At 38.6% G+C, this 20,992-nt stretch overlaps 1 protein-coding gene and 1 non-coding gene across 2 annotated transcripts; one reads left to right on the top strand and one right to left on the bottom strand.

Moving 5' to 3' along the window:
* Positions 1 to 13,503: 13,503 nt before the first annotated feature.
* On the bottom strand, positions 13,504 to 15,390 carry LOC133792471 (uncharacterized). Its single transcript, XM_062230381.1, has one exon. It carries the CDS (start codon positions 15,388 to 15,390, stop codon positions 13,504 to 13,506), a length of 1,887 nt encoding a protein of 628 aa, XP_062086365.1.
* A 682-nt stretch (positions 15,391 to 16,072) lies between these two features.
* LOC133793195 (small nucleolar RNA R71) lies at positions 16,073 to 16,179 on the top strand. The gene has a single exon (XR_009874651.1). It is a non-coding gene; the product is annotated as a small nucleolar RNA R71 (small nucleolar RNA).
* Positions 16,180 to 20,992: the final 4,813 nt, after the last annotated feature.

Raw genomic sequence — 20,992 nt, 5'->3', positions numbered from 1 at the left:
TGGGTCTACTGCTATCCCATTCTTAGACACTATGTGCCCTAAGAAAGTCACCTATTCCAGCCAAAACTTTGTAAAGAACGCCCTAGACTAGTACTTAATAAAACATTCACATATCATTGGCCCATAAAGAAAACCACTTTTTATAAAGGTCTCAGTGGGGGCTTGCTTAAAACAATGCAAGTTGGGCCCATTAGTTTAAAAAGAAAATATGAGTTTTTATGCAAAGTTCAAAAGAAACAACATTAAATAATTAAGTCCCACTGATAATTTAGAAAGTCTCTTAAAACATAACATAATTAAAATGGCGTCTTAAAATTATCATTTTTTTCGTCCACAGGATGCCCCACGCCATACACCCCACGACGATAGAACTCCTCACGTCACCACGCGTGCCATAAAGAAATCCTGTTTGCTACATGGAAGGGAAAGTAAGGGGGTGAGCTAAAATCCCAGTAAGGAAGTACAAACAATAAGCAAGTAAGGATACAACAAATACAAACACTAATGTTCATCTAAAACATCATGGCATCATCATATCGTAACATTATCGTAACGAAAACATCATAGCATATCATAATATTATTGTAACATAACAGCATAGCATATCATAACGTTATCGTAACATATCATCATAGCATATCATAATGTTATCGTAACATAACAACATAACATATCATAACGTTATCGTAACATATCATCATAGCATATCATAATGTTATCATAACATATCATCATAGCATATCATAATGTTATCGTAACATATCATCATAGCACATTCATACAGCATTCATGATGAACATGGCCCGCTACTTGTCCATGTCACCTCTATGAGGTAAACAAGAGTCTCTGATCCTTGAATAACCTCGGCGCGTCCGCCCTAGGAGTTACGTCTTTATATCCTTAGTAACTCGGGTTACGTCTTTATATCCTTAGCAACCCATTTGATGTGTCGCGTTCATCACGCTAACATCCATTCATAAACATAGGAGTTACGTCTTTATATCCTTAGTAACTCATTTGATGTGTCGCGTTCATCACACTAACATCCATTCATAAACATATCATATTCATACAAGCCACATATCATCACATTATGGCATTCCTAATTCATAACGATTCATTCATACAACAGTCTTACCATTCATAGTAAAAAATCATAGAATCTATCTAACTTCCTTACCTCAGGTCCGAGCTAAGAAATTTCACAACCTCTCAACAAGCCTATACCATAATCAAAACAACATTTATTAGGTTCATAAGATTACTATTTTGCCCTTTCATACAGCTCATGTGTGCATGCGCCATGCACACATAATAAGAGTTACACACAACATGCAATTATTCTTAACTACACATAAAGCCATAAAAGAATAATGCTCATTTTACCTATTTTACATGCATGATCTTTCTATAAAAACAACATGGTTGAATAATAGACATAATTTTGGATGTAAAAGTGGATTTGCATGTAACATGCATACGTGGGAACATTGCGTAATTGTGTCGTTAAAAAAAAACGATAATTCTACATGTCTTACTTCTATCGTTTTTAAAAATTAATAGACTTATAACATGCTTTATTTTTCTTAAAATTTCTAGGTTGATTAAATCTCTCAAAACATTATTTTATTTTATAAAATAATTTTATTTAGCTTTAAAAAAAATATATGTGCCAATTTCATTTATTATTCTCAAATTACAAAAAAATAACAAAAGCTTGGAATTTATTTAAAATACTTGATTACTATGTTTCTTTAGAAAATCAATTTTAATATTGGTTAATTGTGTTACATAAACGATGTGAGAAAAATAAATTTTTTTTAAGTGTGGGAAAATATATTTTATTTAAGTTATTTAAGACTTAGTTTTATGTAACATAAATCCATATGTGACAATTAAATAATCGTTTTTAACTTTTAAAACCAAACTTTCAGCCACTATTTAATTTCTTTGAAAATCACAATAAATTGATTCTAAATATTTTTCTCAATAAAAAATAAAGAAAAATCATAACTTATCAAAATATGCATTCATACCATATTAAAATACCACTTTTAATATTACCATAATTTAGGGTATTAATTTTATTTCAAATACTCATCAAATTCATTTTATTGAAATACTTCACATTTTTTTACAAAAATTCCAGCAACCATTTTTATCTTTAAAAATCACCACATTCAATTTAAAAACTCCTATTTTTCTAAAAATACAATTAAAATTCTGTAGGTATTTATTTGAGTAAAATATCATTTTTATTGTGACTTAAAATACCCTTTTTAATTTCATAAAATCAACATAACATCAAGGACATTACTTATGCATGCAAACCATTTTTTTTTTATCAAACTCTTAAAAAAATTATTTACAAAAACCAGCAAGCTTAATTTCTCATGAAATTCATCTTTTATCCCAAAAATTTCACATAAAATCATAAATGTCCAAAATCTCATCATGCTCTTATTATATACATAATTCTAAGAATATTACTAACATATTCACATGCAATCTTATAAAACCCATTTCTCTATTTCATTGAATCTACACATGAAATCCAACAAAAATAACAATGGCAATAACATACATTAATTCATAAACACCATATTTCATACATGCCTTTATAATAACCCTAACATATTTCTATCATTTCTCCTTTTATGCATATCATGATTCATTGGTACATAAAATCACATACATCTTATCATATTTCTAAAATCATTATTATTTCAAAACATACAAGAAAATACGCATGATTAAACTTTTTACCCCTAGGCCTAAACATTTAAGATCCACCATAAAACATCACAAAATTCCCATCTACCTTCACATAAAACCTAGTATGCATCTATCATCATTTTTGCCATTTTACATAAATAAATGATTTAAAATAACCATAGCAATATAAACATAAAATATAACCTCATATAAACCCCATCAAATCCATTTTCTCAATCATTCCCATGAGCCCTTTTTAAACAAAACATATTCCCTTAAAATACAAATCATAATCACCAACCTACAATAATCAAACCATTAACACCACCATCAACAACCTCAAAGATAAACCCATCAAAAACCAATATATAGGATAAGAAAAACCATTACTGTAGAGTCCAAGAACTTTACTTAGCTAATTATTTAGTAGTATTATAGTATGTTTAGTGTTATCTTTGTTACTATGGATTTTTGGTTCAGACCGGGAATTATTTGGACACTCGTAGTAGTACTTATAGATTTTCTAAGTTTAACCTATAGTTTAAGAATATTAAGTATAACCTAAGGTTTGATTATGTGACTGATATTAAGGATTATATTTACTATATTATAAGGTTTAGACATCAACCAATAGGATTTTAAGCACATGTTATGAATGGTGATTAAGGATTAAAGATTTTTTAGGATTAAATATAATAAGGAGTAAAGTTTGAATGTTATAGGGTCAGTCAGCAGCTTTGAGTACGTTGAAGGCTTAGTCAAGGCTGTTTACTCCATTCAAACTTAGCTAAAAATGTGTAATTTCGTGTTTAAATATTCAGCGTGTGCCGATATATCGCAGCACGTAGATACGGAAAACACGAGACGATGCACGGTCGCCTTGGGCATACTGGCCCAGGCGATATATCGCCTACAGGGGGCGATATATCGCCTCCTTCAGCATAAATTCAAATACTTTTGAATTCATTTCCTTTCAGCCATTCAAACTCCTTCAACAGTCCAGCATCTTTTGAACGAGTCTTCTGCCTCTGCTGAACGATTATTCAAATGATTTTCACCTAAAAAGCCATTATTTTTATTCAAGTAAAATCAAGATATTTTCGTTCCCAAACTCTATAAATAGGACCTAGTATCCAGCCATTATTCACCATTTGCTCTAAGTTCAGAAGCTGCTAGTGTTAAGTGAGTGTGAGAGTATAAACACTTGGTTTGGGAAAAACTATAAGCTTAAACATCATAAGCTTATCAAACACTTTGGGAAGTGCGTTCTATAGTATTTCGGTGAAGGTTAGATTGATCTTGCAAATCTTTGAGGTAAACCCAAAACTTTGTTTCATTTATTTCATGTTATTTCCTTTCTCAAAACCTTATACTCAGTCCCCTAACCTCATTCTTATTTTGGTTAGGGAATCCAAGTTCTTAAGCATATAAGTTGGTAAGTATGTTTTTATGGTTTAGTCTTTCCATCTCTTTCATTTCATCTCCTTTCTTTAGACTCACTCTTTCTTATGGTTTTAGGAGTGTTCCAAAAAGTCCCAACTCAGTCCATTATATCCCGGTAACTTTGGTAAGGAAAATAGGCTATAATCAATATGTTATATGCTTATGGTATCTTATGTTTTATGTTGTTAAATGTGTTATGATATGTATGCATGTATGTTTGTAGGCTTGGGCATATGACCCATATGACTAACAAGACCCCAAATGGGTTGTGGGTTATGGGCATATGACCTACTTAGCTAGTAGGACCCCACTAATCCCATGGGCATATGCTTGTTTAGTCTATGGGACCCCAAGCAATAATGGCCATTATAATAAGTGTATGTTATATGTATTATGTTAAGTCTTTATGTTTCTTATGAAATTATGTGTATGACTATGTGTTAGATTTTCCTTGCTGGGCATTAGGCTCACTCCTTTCTGTTTATGTGCAGGAAAATAAGCTTTAGAGGCGGTAAGATTCGTGACGCTTGGAGGATGTGTATCAATGGTGAATGGAGTCAAGGGGCCGAGCGTTATTCGATTCGAGGATGTAGTTTCGGTTTTATGTCTTTTTACATGTATTTTCCGCACTAATTATGTAATGTCGTATTATTTTTAAATTATGATTTTGTTTTAAAGACAATGGGATCCCATACCCGTTTTGGTATTTACTTTGTAAGTAACTCTTATTTTTATAAGTTACTTAATAAAATTATGGTATTTTCGCAAATGTAAGTTCTTTTAAGGATTTTATGTATAGTTTCGTTAATGGTCCAAATAGTCTAGAGTAGTGGGTCGTTACAATTACCTCTCTTGATTGTTGAATCAAGAACACTCTTGCAAGGAAACCTTGTCACCTATAGGGGATTTTCAAACACCATACATCCAAAGAAAGAAACCACAAAATCAACCTTAGATTAGAGAAGAGGAGAAGATACAAATGCACATATGTGAAACACTAGTTGATAGATTCTTACCTAGGGTTCGAAACCCTCTTCTTCTTCTCCTTCTCTTTCTTTTCTTTTTCCTTTCTTCTTCTTCTCTCTAGAAATGGCAGCCCTTCCCCTTCTCTCTCTCTAGCTCGCCACTCTCTCTCTCTCTCTCTCTCTATTCTCTCTCTAGATCACGACACAAGCTTGCAAAAATGGCCTCTCTTCCTTCTTTTCTTTCCTTTTAATTATAATTCCCTCATAAAGCCTCACCAAAATAAATGGTAAGTTTCCCAATCCACTCATCTAATTCAGCCTACAAATCCCTTATAATAAAGAGTATTTTAGTTGAATAAAATGTCAAAATTCTCTTACCCATAATAGCTATCCTCTTCCAATTTAACTTTATTTACCTTAGAAAAATAATGGAAAAAAATATCAATCCTTTTCCCACTACACTACACGTCCACACTACTTGCCTATTTTGTATTATATTTATTTTTTTCTATCATTTAAATAAAATCAATCAATTAAATATAATATATGGTAATTTAAAATGTGTAGAAAATCCACACATGTGCACCTTATTGCCATGTACTTGCACACACTAGATCACTAGGGTACATCACTATCTACCATGCACCTTAGTGCATTCAACCAAATCTCACATAATCACATCAATTGTCACACTTATTTAAAATGTAACACTAATAGTAAAATAAACATGTTACACAATTATTCACTTATTAAAATAAATAACCAAACAAACAATTAACAAATTTAAATTCAAAAAGATTATACCAAACAACTCTAACAATTAAATAAAATAACAAACAATCAAATAAAACAAACAATAACTAAATAAAATAAAAAACATTTAAATAAAACAATTCATCACACTTAACATTTAAATAAAATAAATCACAAAATTTTAATAATCTAAAAAAAAAAAAAAATTGGTGCACTACATTATACCCTCCTTAAAAGGAATTTCGTCCTGAAATTCTTTCTTACCAAACAATTCAGGGTATCTTGCTTTCATGTTGTTGTGGAAATTCTAACGATTAAAATATGCGCAAGTATACACAGTCGACAACAAGTAATATAGTGATACAGTATCAAAGTTCGTCTCCACAGGGACTTTTAAACTAAATAAATGCATTATCAACTAATAACAATTTACAATTCAGTAACCAAATCAAGAGAGAGATTGAGTGATTAATTCTGGAATCAAATGTAAATAAGCAAATTTAATTAAGCTAAAAATCAGAGACCAAATGAAGTAATTCTGTGTAAATTTCAGATGTGAGAAAATAGATCTGGGTGGTTAATTCCCCTCTGTTTCGTTCCAGTTGTTACAGCAATGGCTCAGCAATTATATCACAGTTAACAGATTTCATAAATGCCCAGCAAGTTTTTCCCAAAACTTACACTCTATTATCTATAACCCCCTCAACACATTCCTGCATTAAATCAGGCTATAGACAATCCATCAAGCACCAAATCTTCAGTTATACAAGGCAGCAAAATATTCCTATTCCACTACTCAAAATTACCTAAAACTAGGTAGTTCTTGCATCAATTGAATGGGTTCAGCTGGATATCCCTTTTCCAAGTTAGATACAGCTCAATAAATGCTAAATATGGCCAGTAATTAACATTCAATTAACATTCCAGCACATTCGATTGAACAGTGATATCAAAACCTTAACCATGCATTCAAAATATTAATTCATACAAAGGGTTCATAACCACCCAAATCCTCAAAAGCTTAGTTCATAACTGAAATTATAAAATCATAAATAGAACTTAGAAGTTCCATAGAGTATGAGCAGAAAAACTAGATAGGAAATTAATACAAAATGAGAGGTGAAGATTAGAGAGAGAGATGAGTGATGAGCTCAAGTCCCCCTTTAGAGCGTCTGCCTTCTTCTCCTCTGTTTGGTACTTTTTTTTCTTCTATTTTTTTTTTCTCTTCCCCTCTCTATACTTCCCTCTCCAAAAAATATATGCAGAATACTTCAATGATAATGGGTGTCCTTCAATATTTCGGCTGGGCCTCCTTTTAGGGCACTTAGTTTACCTTAATTAGCAAGTCAAAGTCAATCTTGCCCCCTGTCCTTTGCCACACCATCCAGCTGACTTAATTGTACAATATTCTCGCCACCTCAGCGCCACTTATGTCTCATTCAGTCCAGCTGGCATTTGTCACGTTTCCTCCCTGGCTCTGCCCGATGCTACGTGGTATTCGTTACAACAATGATAGAGCAGCAACATGTGTTTTCCAGAATTGTTCCCCTTCTTGATCCCAACGTTCCCGATCACCTAATCCAACTTCCTTTCCTGCTTAACACATACACTAAACTACATAAATCACTCAAAAAATATGACAATGCAAGCACGAGGTCCCTAGCTACACAGACACACTAAATTATACACAATTACACGAAATACAAACACATTACTCTTTTGTTTGGTTTGAAAATTAAGTTTAAAGATATAAAAATAACTCTAAATCTTAGAGTTATCAACACCCCAAACTTAGCCTATTGCTCGTCCTCGAGTAATGATGACACAAAAATAAACACAATAAACAAAATAAAATACACAACTTAACAGATGAGAGATCCAAAATATTCAAAATGGCCTAGTGAACATGTTGCTCTCAGAAAAATGGAATTAAGTGGAATAGCGAAGTGTTTCTGCCTTAACCGTATATGCTGCCCTTCTCAAATTTAGCTCACTGGATATCACTAATATCTCCCCACAGTACCTAATCAATAGTGTATACAAGTGCATCCCACCTAACCTTGAATTTCTCTACTACTACCCTTTGATTTTTTTTTATTCATTATATCTCCATAAGTTGAATTAGTGCACTCCTCTCCACTAATGTAGTCTAAACTTATCCCCTCAATCAATAGGACTTTACTAAGCTTGTAATGTAAGGCTTGGGCTAGGGTATGGTAAAGGATGTCTTTTACTAGCTTAAACCTAACCACCTCACTTGTCAAAAACCGAGCCTCTCCCTCATGATTTATCTCTCTTGATTCACTTCCCTTTAATTATTTCTACTCACAAGGACATGTTATTGTACTGTAATTCTCTTGCTATTGTTTCTTCTGATCTCTTCTTTTTTTTTTCCTTTTTTTTTTTCTTTTATGATATTTCATTTACTACCATTATATATATATATATTTTAAAATACACAATTTCACAACAAAAAGAGAAAACTATATGATAAATAGCAAGAGAATATGCTTGATATTATATAATGATTTGCCTTGTGAGCTAATTCCCCACCCCAAACTTACAACCCAACATTGTCCCCAATGTGGCTAAAATGGTAATCATGAATTAGCTCGCCACAAGCTACACTCACCACACTCACCCCAAACTTAGCATGAAAATCAATTTCTGACAAGTGAGAGCAATTAAGTTGGGACATGTATGGAAAGTGTATTATAGGGGTAATGGGTATGCATGATCGGGTTGAACACAAAAATAGGCTAAGCGGCTCAAAAATTGGGTGACTAAGGGAAAAAAATATGCGTATAAGGAAGGCTAGAAAGGCTCAAGCGTCCAAAGATGGCCTAAATCATTTCTAAGGGAGAAGTCTAGCTAGGATTTCGCTTCAAGGAAATGCACTAACCAATTCTAGATGCTAATATTACATATGCAGCAGTCATTGGAAAAATTCAAAGTATGGTGGGAAAACACAAGTATATACTATTGAGGAGAGACTAAAAGGAAACATCCATGATATCCAGCAACTAAACAAACAGAGGCAACAAATAAAACCAGGCAGCAACATGAATGGAATGAATGGAAAGTATCATCATCGAGCAGAACACTAGGCCACAGGAATATACTTTAAATCTCTCCATGACACACTAAAACACACAAACAACAACAACACAACATAGAAACATAACACTAACAACAGAACCTAAACAGAACATAAAAACTAAAACAACATAACACAGAACAGAAACTAAAAATTAGTTAATAGGAAAGGGAACCCCCTTCACTCGGAGTCCTCTTAAGGAACATCCGGATTTGGTGCTGATGGTGCGGTCCACGGGTGGAGTATCTGCTATGGGAACTGAGGAAACTGGGGAACAACTCGTGGAGTCATCTTCTTGAAAGTGCGCTCCATAATTCCATCTCGCTGCTGCTCGTATTGCCAGAAGGTTTGCATGCGGCCGCACATCTCCTCTTGTCTTTGATGCATTTGTTGCTGCATCAATTCAAATTGAGTAAAACGCTCCAGGAGGGGATCACTGACCGAGGCAGAAGCGGATGCAGAGGTGGAGGCTGAGGCTCGAGTTGCCTTGGGAGCTCGGGAAGGGCCAAAACTTACAGGCCCCTTTGGATGCAGTAACCCCTCCTCGGGCCAAACGGGAACTCCAGCGTCGCGACAAAGGGCAGTGACTGTGGCAGGTAAGAACAACTTCCCCTTGCCTCGGTGTGCACAGTCAAAGATCTCTTGGGCCAATACGGTCCCAACATCAACAGGTAGTCCTCGCTGCAGGCAGAAGAGCATGTATGCACGATCGCGACTCACGGTGGAATCATGTGATGTGGGGCAGAGAGTTGTTTGGACAAAGGAGTATAAGCATTTCATATCATGCTCCAGCTCAGTCCTCCGAAAGCGCAGATTTCCCTGGTCATCCAAATCCCAAACAGAGTCGAGTTTGGCTACTACGGGCATAACTTCTTCTAATTCATCATCGGGCACTTGCCCTCTTCTAGGTGTAAAATTGCACTAAACTGCTTCCAATTCAAACAGACTGTTAATTACTGCAGCAGAGAATGGGACCACGACCTGCCGTACGATGATCTCGGTGGGCCATTCATGAGAAAGAAAATTGGCGTAGAACTCTCGTACAATCTCCATTACCGCGGGCTCGGGTTGAACAACAAAATCTTCCCAGTGACGATCGCGAACCATGGTGCTCACCCACTCGGGTAGCTCCTCAATTTCAGCTTTAGTGGCCACCAAAACCCGCTCCATATAAAAATCCCGATTGACCACCGTGTTGCTGTACTTAGTCTCTGCCATTTTACAGTAGAACTTCTCCACCTCATGGAAGGATTTTCTCTTCACTTTATGGGCTACTTTCTTAGTTCTCGGCATGGTGGAAATCCGGAGTTTGTGTGGGGTTGAGGTGAAACTGGAGAGTCGGAGTGGGTGAAGGATGAATGGGGGTTTTGTGTGAAATGGGAAATGGATTGTGAGAGAGGAGGTGGTTTGTGGAATTGAGGCTCGGGTGAAATGGGTATTGGCTTGGGCGCGGTTTCGGGAGTAGACAAATGAGAAGACAAATGCCGTGCTTCGTGGGAGACAACGTGCGGTATGGCGGCTAGGGAGATTTGTGTCAGCGAGCGTGGGGTGGAGCTTGGTTGTAGCTAGGCCGAGGCAATGGTTCACGATTGGGTGCGTGGAGGTGAATTGGTGGCAGACGGCGGTTTGGAGAAATGGAAGATGAAAGTGATGGTGGAAAAGGTGGGGTAGGGTTGTAGGTTGGTGGGCTAATGTGAGGTTGATGGGCTGACTGAGTAAACAAGGAAAAGGATGGGTTGACTACACATGGGGGGCCCAGTTGACGTACTCATAAAGCCCAATAAAATAATAGAGATAGATGGACCCTATTTCATTTAAATCTGCTCGGCCTGCTGGGTCCACAAATAGCCAAAAAGATTAAAGGCCAAATGATTGGTTTGAATAATAGGAACATGCCCAATGATTGCCCAAGTATTTTTTTTATTTCAGCACGTGCTGTCCTTGATTTATATATATTTTTTTTCTCAGGCCAATCGACCTTTTGGAAAACCCCGATACGAAACAACGCTAATTTCTTGCTGGACCCAGCCTAAATGCTTGCTGCCCAGTGTTGCTGACTGGTTGCTATAGCAACTGGGCAGCAACTCTCTACCCAAAACTTAGTTCCTCTGCCCAGATTTCTATGCTCAGCCCAGTCCCAGTTTTACCAACTCCTGGCTGACCTGTTTCTTTATGCTTTTTTTTTTTTTTTCAAGAGGTAATACACCCCAAACTTAGTTACATACATTATTTATTTACAACTGTCTCTTTCACGCATGGGTTGCCCAAGTGTGACACAAGAAATGCAGGGCAACCCATGGCCTTTCTCCTTCAAGCATCCTTCAGACTGACGGAGGTCTTTGCTCTGTCGACCTCCCCACCCCAGTAGTGCTTCAGCCTTTGTCCATTAACTGTGAACTCCCTCCCAGACTGATCTTCTCGAACTAAAACAGCTCCAAAAGGGTAGACTTCAGTCACTATGAAGGGACCTGACCAACGAGATTTTAGCTTGCCAGGAAATAGTTTCAACCTGGAATTAAACAACAAGACCTTCTAGTTCTTCTCAAACACCCATTCCTTAATTCTTTGATCATGCCACTTCTTTGTTTTCTCTTTATACAGCTTGGCGTTTTCGTAAGCAAACAGCCGCATCTCGTCCAGTTCATTCAGCTGCAGCTTTCTTGCTTCTCCAGCAACTACAAGATCCAAATTTAACTTCTTCAACGCCCAAAATGCCTTATGTTCTAATTCCACAGGAAGATGACACGCCTTCCCGAAGACTAAATGATAAGGTGACATGCCTAGAGGAGTCTTAAAAGCTGTCCTGTATGCCCAAAGCGCATCATCTAATCGCTGGGACCAGTCCTTCCTGCTGGGGTTCACCACTTTTTCAAGAATTCCCTTAATTTCTCTGTTCGAAATCTCCGCTTGCCCGTTGGTCTGTGGGTGATATGCAGTGGCTATTTTATGCTTTACACTGTACTTAGCTAATAAGGGAGCCAAGACTTTGTTGACAAAGTGCGTCCCCTCATCACTAATTAGTGCTCTTGGCGTCCCAAATCGTGTAAAAACATTTTTATGTAGAAATTTCATTACCACTTTGGCATCATTTGTTGGACTAGCCACTGCCTCCACCCATTTCGATACATAATCCACAGCCACCAAAATGTAGAGGTTCCCAAAAGATTGAGGGAAAGGCCCCATGAAGTCAATGCCCCATATGTCAAACAACTCCACCTCCAAAATGCAATTAAGTGGCATTTCATTCCTTGCTGAGATATTTCCCACTCGCTGGCAGCGATCACATCTTTGAACAAAATCGTGGCCGTCCTTAAATATAGAGGGCCAATAATAACCTGATTGAAACACTTTGGCAGCAGTGCGTTGTCCACCAAAATGACCACCATATGGAGCTGAATGACAGTGTTCCAAGATGCTGGAAACTTCACTTTCAGGCACACAACGCCTCATTATCTGGTCGGGGCACTGCTTGTAGAGGTACGGTTCATCCCAGTAATAAAACCGAATGTCATGAAGAAACTTTTTCAGTTGCTGTTTGTTGAAGTTAGGTGGCTGTACTCCACTTACTAAATAATTCACAACATCGGCGTACCATGGTATCTGTTCTTGCTCCACAACCAACAGCTGTTCATCAGAAAATGAGTCTTGAATTTGTAATTCTGCCTCTAAATTGCTGCTGTGAGTGTTAGTTTCCAGCCTTGATAAGTGATCCGCCACTTGATTTTCTGTCCCTTTTCTGTCTCGAATTTCCAAATCAAACTCTTGCAGCAACAACACCCAACGTATTAGCGTCGGTTTAGAGTTCTTCTTGGCTATCAAATACTTTATTGCAGAATGGTCAGTATACACAATGACTTTGGTCCCCACAAGATATGATCTGAATTTTTCAAAGGCAAAGACTACAGCCAGCAGCTCCTTTTCAGTAGTAGTGTAGTTAATTTGGGCATCAACCAGCGTTTTGCTTGCATAATAAATAGAGTGAAAGATCTTGTTTATCCGCTGCCCAACAACAGCTCCAATGGCGAAGTCGCTGGCGTCACACATGAGTTCAAAGGGTAACGACCAGTCAGGTGCTACAATCACTGGGGCTGTAATAAGAGCTGTCTTCAATCTTAAAAATGCCTCTTTACACTCAGCAGTAAACTCAAATGGCCTGTTTTTCTCCAGCAAGCTACACAAGGGTTTAGACACCTTAGAAAAGTCTTTAATAAAGCGTCTGTAAAAACCAGCATGTCCAAGGAAACTTCTTATGCCTTTAACTGTGGTAGGGGCTGGTAATTTCTCAATAACTTCCAGCTTGGCTTTGTCAACTTCTATCCCCTTTCTAGACACCTTGTGACCCAATACAATGCCCTCTTGTACCATGAAATGGTATTTTTCCCAGTTCAGCACTAAATGGGTTTCTTCACATCTTTTTAACACCTTCTCTAAGTTCTCCAAACAGCCTTCAAACGAGTCCCCCTAAACAGAAAAATCGTCCATGAAAATTTCCAAAATATTCTCTGCCATATCCGAGAAAATGGCCATCATTCACCTTTGAAAGGTGGCTGGTGCGTTGCACAAACCGAAAGGCATCCTCCTAAAAGCAAATGTTCCGTATGGGCAGGTGAACGTAGTTTTCTCTTGGTCTTCTGGTGCTATAGATATCTGATTATACCCATAATAACCGTCAAGAAAACAGAAAAACTCCTTACCCGCCAAGCGATCCAACATTTGGTCAATGAAAGGCAAAGGGAAATGGTCCTTTCTTATGGCTTTATTCAATTTTCTATAATCCATGCAGACACGCCACCCAGTAACTGTGCGAGTAGGAATAAGTTCATTACTGTCATTTGTTACCACCGTGACACCTCCCTTCTTAGGAACACATTGGACGGGACTAACCCAAGAGCTATCGGAAATCGGGTAAATTATGCCATAATCAAGCCACTTTATGACCTCTTTTCTAACCACATCCTTCATCACGAGATTCAATCTCCTTTGCTGCTCTACAGAGTGAGTATAATCAGATTCCAATAACATCTTGTGCATACACAACGCTGGACTAATTCCTTGAATATCGGCCATTGTCCATCCAATAGCCCTCTTGTGCTGTTTCAGTAACTTCAGCAATGACTTTTCAGCAATAGGCTCCAGGCAGGAAGAAATTATTACAGGCAGTGTGTCATTTTCACCCAAGTACACATACTTCAAGTGGCTGGGCAGCGGCTTTAACTCTAGCTGGGGTGGCTCTTCAACAGACGGTTTTGGTGGCTGGAAGTGCTTTTCTGGCAGATTCAAAGCCTCAAAAATTTTGTTGAATTTGTTCGCTGGTTTATAAGAATCCACCCAAGTAATTATCTGCTCTTCCTCACTACTAGAATCCTCAAAGTCGTCAAAAATCTGAGTACCCATTGCAGCTTTTTCCACACTTTTGTTAAGTCTTTCAGCTACTAGAGTGTCAATCACATCAATTTTTGAACACTCTTCAACTTCATCAGGAAACTTCATGGCTTTGAACACACTAAAAGTGACTTGCTGGTCATGAACTCGCAAAGTAAGTTCCCCATTCTGCACATCAATGAGGATACGCCCCGTAGCAAGAAATGGCCGACCCAATATAATGGGCACTTCTCTATCCGCTTCATAGTCTAGGATGATAAAGTCGGCCGGAAAAATAAACTTATCAACTTGTACTAGAACATCCTCTATTTTGCCCTCGGGATGAGCCATGGATCTATCGGCAAGCTGCAATGTAACAGTCGTAGGCCGTGCTTCACCAATACCCAGCTTCTTAAAGATAGACATTGGCATGAGGTTAATGCTCGCGCCCAAATCACATAATGCTCTTCCAACATCCCGACCTCCAATAGAACAAGGAATCGTAAAACTGCCAGGGTCTTTCAACTTAGGAGGGATCTTACTTTTCAACATAGCACTACAACCCTCTGTAAGAGCTACAATCTCAAACTCCCCCAATCTCCTTTTCTTCGTCAAGATATCCTTTAAGAACTTAACATAATTTGGCATTTGCTCCAGTGCTTCGACCAAGGGGATGTTAATATGCAACTGTTTCAACACATCCAGAAACTTCCTGAATTGACCATCCTGTTGCTGTTTCTGAAATCTCTGAGGAAATGGAAGGGGCGGTTTAGGTCCAAAATTTACTGAAACAGATTGCTGACCCTTTGCTGTAGCAACTGGGCCAGTTTCAGTAACTTCCTGGGCAGTTTTGTTATTCGATTCTCCTTCGATTTGGATTAAAGTGGGCTCCCCACTGCCCTTTATTTTCTCCTCAGACTTTTCCAGAATTTTTCCATTACTTAGATTGATAGCCTTGCAATGTTCCTTCCCATCCCTCCTTGGATTCTCTGTGTCACTAGGTAAAGAACCTTGAAGCCTATTTTTTAATTCATTGGCCAATTGCCCCAGCTGCATTTCAATGTTTCGAAGAGATGCTGCCTAACTCTGTATCATTGCATCATTCTTGGCCATATAATCCCTCATTAAATTCTCCAAAGAATTAGATTGAGAGCCTTGAGGGTGTTGCGGTTGTGGAGCCCTTGGCTGCTGAGAAAAACCTGGTGGATAAGCTTGCTTTCCTGATGCTGGTGTGTTGCTGGAATTTTCTCCTTGACCCCCCCCCCCCCAAGACAGATTCGGATGCTGCCTCCAAGCTGGGTTATACGAATTTGAGTAGGGGCCACTATTTCGGTTAAAATTCTGGTTTCCCACATAACAAACTACTGCTGGGTTAGAAGGGCAATTGTCAAAAGTATGCCCGTCCCCACAATACACACATGATACTTATGCACTTTGAATGGCAGCAGCTGGCTGTACATTTCCTCCAATACTCATGTTCTTTAAAATGTTGGTCATTGAGGCCATTTGAGCGGTTAGAGCGGTTAGAGCATCTACTTCAAGAACTCCCGCCACCTTTCTACTTGTAGGAGCTCTAGTGTTTGACCATTGATAGTTATTACTTGCAATCCTTTCCAAAATCTCAAATGCTTCGTTGTAAGATTTGGAAAGAATGGCTCCATTGGTTGAAGCGTCCAAGACCATTCGAGAGGCTGCATTGAGACCATTGTAGAATGTCTCCATTTGTATACAATGTGGGATACCATGGTGTGGACATTTTCTTAAAAGCTCTTTGAACCTTTCCCACGCGTCACTAGTGGACTCATCTTCCAGCTGCTGAAACGACATAATCTCACTTCTAAACTTTGCATTTCTGGTGGGAGGGAAGTATTTTCTTAGAAATTTCTCTGCCAAGTCATTCCAATTTGTAACGGAATCGGGAGGAAGGGTGTTGAGCCATGATCTAGCTCGGTCCCTTAAAGAGAACGGAAATAGCTTCAGCCTTAATGCTTCTTCACTCACTCCTTGAAGCTTAAAGGAATCTCTCACCTCCAAAAATGAACGAAGGTGGAGATGAGGATCCTCCGTTGGCATCCCGCTGAACTGCCCCACAGTTTGGAGCATTTGAAACATCACTGGCTTGAGCTCGAATTGAGCTGCTTGGATTTCTGGCCTCACAATGCCTGGATTTAGCTCATTAAACATGGGGGCAGCGTATTCCCGTATTGCTCTAGCTCTGTCATCCGCCAAAACAATGGGATTAGTGACTTGCTGGCCATCCCCCTCTTCATCAACTTGCTCAGCCATAGTGCCTCGGTTGTCAGCCTTTTGAGCCTTCCTCCTTTTTCTGAAAGTGCGTTCGATCTCGGGGTCAATAGGAGCAAGTTCACTGTCCTCTTGCTGGTTCATACACTGTTGGTACCTGAGATTGCACAACCCGAACCAACACGGTTAAAAACAACCAAAATAAATTGTCAAATAGCTGATAAAACAGAATTTAATTTTAAAATCCCCGGCAACGGCGCCAAAACTTGTTGTGGAAATTCTAACGATTAAAATATGCGCAAGTATACACAGTCGACAACAAGTAATACAGTGATACAGTATCAAAGTTCGTCTCCACAGGGACTTTTAAACTAAATAAATGCATTATCAACTAATAACAATTTACAATTTAGTAACCAAATCAAGAGAGAGATTGAGTGATTAATTCTGGAATTAAATGTAAATAAGCAAATTTAATTAAGCTAAAAATCAGAGACCAAATGAAGTAATTCTGTGTAAATTTCAGATGTGAGAAAATAGATATGGGTGGTTAATTCCCCTCTATTTCGTTCCAGTTGTTACAGCAATGGCTCAACAATTATATCACAATTAACAGATTTCATAAATGCCCAGCAAGTTTTTCCCAAAACTTACACTCTATTATCTATAACCCCCTCAACACATTCCTGCATTAAATCAGGCTATAAACAATCCATCAAGCACCAAATCTTCAGTTATACAAGGCAGCAAAATATTCCTATTCCACTACTCAAAATTACCTAAAACTAGGTAGTTCTTGCATCAATTGAATGGGTTCAGCTGGATATCCCTTTTCCAAGTTATATCCAGCTCAATAAATGCTAAATATGGCCAGTAATTAACATTCAATTAACATTCCAGCACATTCGATTGAACAATGATATCAAAACCTTAACCATGCATTCAAAATATTAATTCATACAAAGGGTTCATAACCACCCAAATCCTCAAAAGCTTAGTTCATAACTGAAATTATAAAATCATAAATAGAACTTAGAAGTTCCATAGAGTATGAGCAGAAAAACTAGATAGGAAATTAATACAAAATGAGAGGTGAAGATTAGAGAGAGAGATGAGTGATGAGCTCAAGTCCCCCTTTAGAGCGTCTGCCTTCTTCTCCTCTGTTTGGTACTTTTTTTTCTTCTATTTTTTTTTCTCTTCCCCTCTCTGTACTTCCCTCTCCAAAAAATATATGCAGAATACTTCAATGATAATGGGTGTCCTTCAATATTTCGGCTGGGCCTCCTTTTAGGGTACTTGGTTTACCCTAATTAGCAAGTCAAAGTCAATCTTGCCCCCTGTCCTTTGCCACACCATCCAGCTGACTTAATTGTACAATATTCTCGCCACCTCAGCGCCACTTATGTCTCATTCAGTCCAGCTGGCATTTGTCACGTTTCCTCCCTGGCTCTGCCCGATGCTACGTGGTATTCGTTACAGCAATGATAGAGCAGCAACATGTGTTTTCCAGAATTGTTCCCCTTCTTGATCCCAACGTTCCCGATCACCTAATCCAACTTCCTTTCCTGCTTAACACATACACTAAACTACATAAATCACTCAAAAAATATGACAATGCAAACACGAGGTCCCTAGCTACACAGACACACTAAATTATACACAATTACACGAAATACAAACACATTACTATTTTGTTTGGTTTGAAAATTAAGTTTAAAGATATAAAAATAACTCTAAATCTTAGAGTTATCACATGTCTTCCTCTAACTCCCATGTTGCTTCTCATTCCGTTCTATTCTTCCACAGGACCTTAACTAGCGGAATCCTTTTGGATCTCAATTCCTTGATTCCCTTTTCTACAATGCGCTCAGGTTGTTCATCATAACTCAGGTCCTGCTTCAGCTGTAACGGCTTGTAACTCAACACATGAGAGAGGTCTAACACATACTTACGCAACATCGAGATGTGAAAGACGTTATGTGTTTCAGCTAATACTGGGGGCAGTGCCAAACGGTACGCAACCTGCCCTACTCTGTCCAATATCTCAAATGGACCAATAATATGTGAATGTTTTATTAAGTACTAGTCTAGGGCGTTCTTTACAAACTTGCATTTGGAGAACTTGGCGTACAACTGATGTTCTCGCAACCTGTTCAGAGTCAATCTCAAATGTTCCTCATGCTCCTCCTTGGTCTTCGAGTAAATGAGGATATCATCTATGAATACTACCACAAACTTGTCCATGAAATCCTTAAATATTATGTTCATCATGTCCATAAACATTGTTGGGGTGTTGGTGAGTCCAAAAGACATCACTAAGAATTCATAGTGCTAGTAGCGAGTTCTGAAAGCCGTCTTTGCAATGTCTCCCTCTTTCACTTTCAGCTAATGGTACCTGGATCGCAGATCAATCTTCGAGAACACTACTGCCCCTTGTAGTTGATTAAAAAGGTCATCTATCCTAGGCAAAGGATATTTATTCTTAATGGCAACCTTATTGAGTTCTCGGTAATTAATGCACATCCTCATACTCCCATCCTTCTTTTTCACAAGTAGGACTGGTGCTCCCCATGGTGAATGGCTAGGTCTTATGAACCCTTTATCTAACAACTCCTATAGCTGGTTTTTAAGTTTTTTTAACTCTGTCGGCGCCATTCAATAGGGCGCTTTAGAGATTGGTGCAGTTTCAGGTGTAAGCTCGATTACAAACTCGATTTCTCTGTCTGGGGATAGTCCTAGTAATTCCTCGGGAAACACCTTCGGGAACTCACAAAAAATACATACATTTTTTGGCTTTTGTTCTGACTCCTTGGACTTATCCACCATACTGGCAAGGAACGCTGAACATCCATGTTGCATCATATTCTGTGCTTCCAGTGCAGATATTATGGGTGTGAAAGCCCGCTACTTCGCCTCTAAAGGAAAAGACCTCTCCTTCCTTTGGCCTGCACTCTACGGGCTTCTTTCGACAGTCTATCATAGGCCCATGTTTGGATAACCAATCCATACCGAGTATGACATCATAATCTGGTATACTCAGTTCTATGAGATCTACTGGGCACTCCCCGCCCTCTACCATTACAGGTGTTGACGGTAACCACTTATTTGACAACATCATATCTCCCAATGGCAACAATGTACTAAGGTTATGTTAAAACATATTATAAGGCATATTCAGTCTATCAATCACATTCATGGAAACATAAGAATGAGTCGCTCCAGAATCAATTAAGACTCTACACAATGTACCAGATATAGGGAGCTGACCTATAACTACTGTGTTGCTATTGGCCGCTTCATTCTGGGTTAGGGCAAAAACTCTTGCTGGCACGAGATTGTTATTGTTATTCTGTCCCGCCTTCCATTGTGGGAAATTCTTTCTTAAATGTCCTGCCTGGCCGCACTTGAAACATTTGTTGGTTCCGGCCTGACACTCTCCTAGGTGTCTTTTCGAGCATTTAGGACAAATAGGATGCTCTACTCGGTTGCCTTGTTGGTTCCCACGGTTCCGGTCATTAAAGCGATTATTATGGTTGCTATGGTTATGAGAGTTGTGATTGTTGCTATTCGTGGCCGGAGGTCTGGGTCTTTTATCAGTGCCACTATTCTTCCCTTCATTAGCCTTTCTCTTGTTGCCCTCGTGGAAACTCTTGTTTCAGTTGTTCTCTCTTCTGGCGGCATTATCCTTCCATATCCATTCTTCCAAATATTCAGCTTCAAGAGCTCTATCCAGTACCTCTGCATAATTACGACTTCAGCACTGGTCATCCTAACGTCCCTTGCGATCATCAGTTTGAGTCCCCCTACAAAGCTATGGACTCGTAATGCATCAGTTGGCACCACTTCAGGAGCAAATTTAGCTAATTGATCAAACTTCTGTGCATAATCAGTGACCAACAGATTCCCTTGTACCAGAGTTATAAACTCATCAACCTTAGTTGCTAGCATAGCTAGACTGTAATACTTCTTACTAAAAGCCTGGACAAACTCCACCCAAGTCATGGTATTTGGATCACTGGTCTGTTTAGTCACGTCCCACCAAATCCGTGCATCCATCTTAAGTAAATAATCTGCGCAGGAAACCCTTTGGTTGTCATCTCACTCCATATGACCAAAAATAGCCTGAACCGACCTTAACCAATCTTTTGCCACCATTGGATCAACTTTTCCCTCAAAATTTGGTGGGGCTTGTTTCCTGAAGCGTTCATACACTGGTTCGAATCCCTAGGTTATTGGTAGTGGTGCAGGTGGTGGTACTGATGGCTGAGGTTGCGCCACTGGTACTTGAGGAATTTGGGGCATTTGGGATGTTTGCGGTGCTTGTCTAGCTTGTGCTAATTCCTCATCTCTTAGCCTCAACTGTTCTCTTAACCTTGCTACCTCTGCTGCCAGGTCCATAGATGGTGCTGCTGGA

This window comes from Humulus lupulus, chromosome 7 (genome assembly GCF_963169125.1).
Source record: "Humulus lupulus chromosome 7, drHumLupu1.1, whole genome shotgun sequence".
NCBI classification, from domain to species: Eukaryota; Viridiplantae; Streptophyta; class Magnoliopsida; order Rosales; family Cannabaceae; genus Humulus; species Humulus lupulus.
This window is presented reverse-complemented; position numbering and strand designations above follow the sequence as displayed.

Bases quoted from the DNA above. Each gene is read 5' to 3' on its own strand.
- LOC133792471 (XM_062230381.1), bottom strand. From the start codon at position 15,390: ATGCAGCTGGGGCAATTGGCCAATGAATTAAAAAATAGGCTTCAAGGT.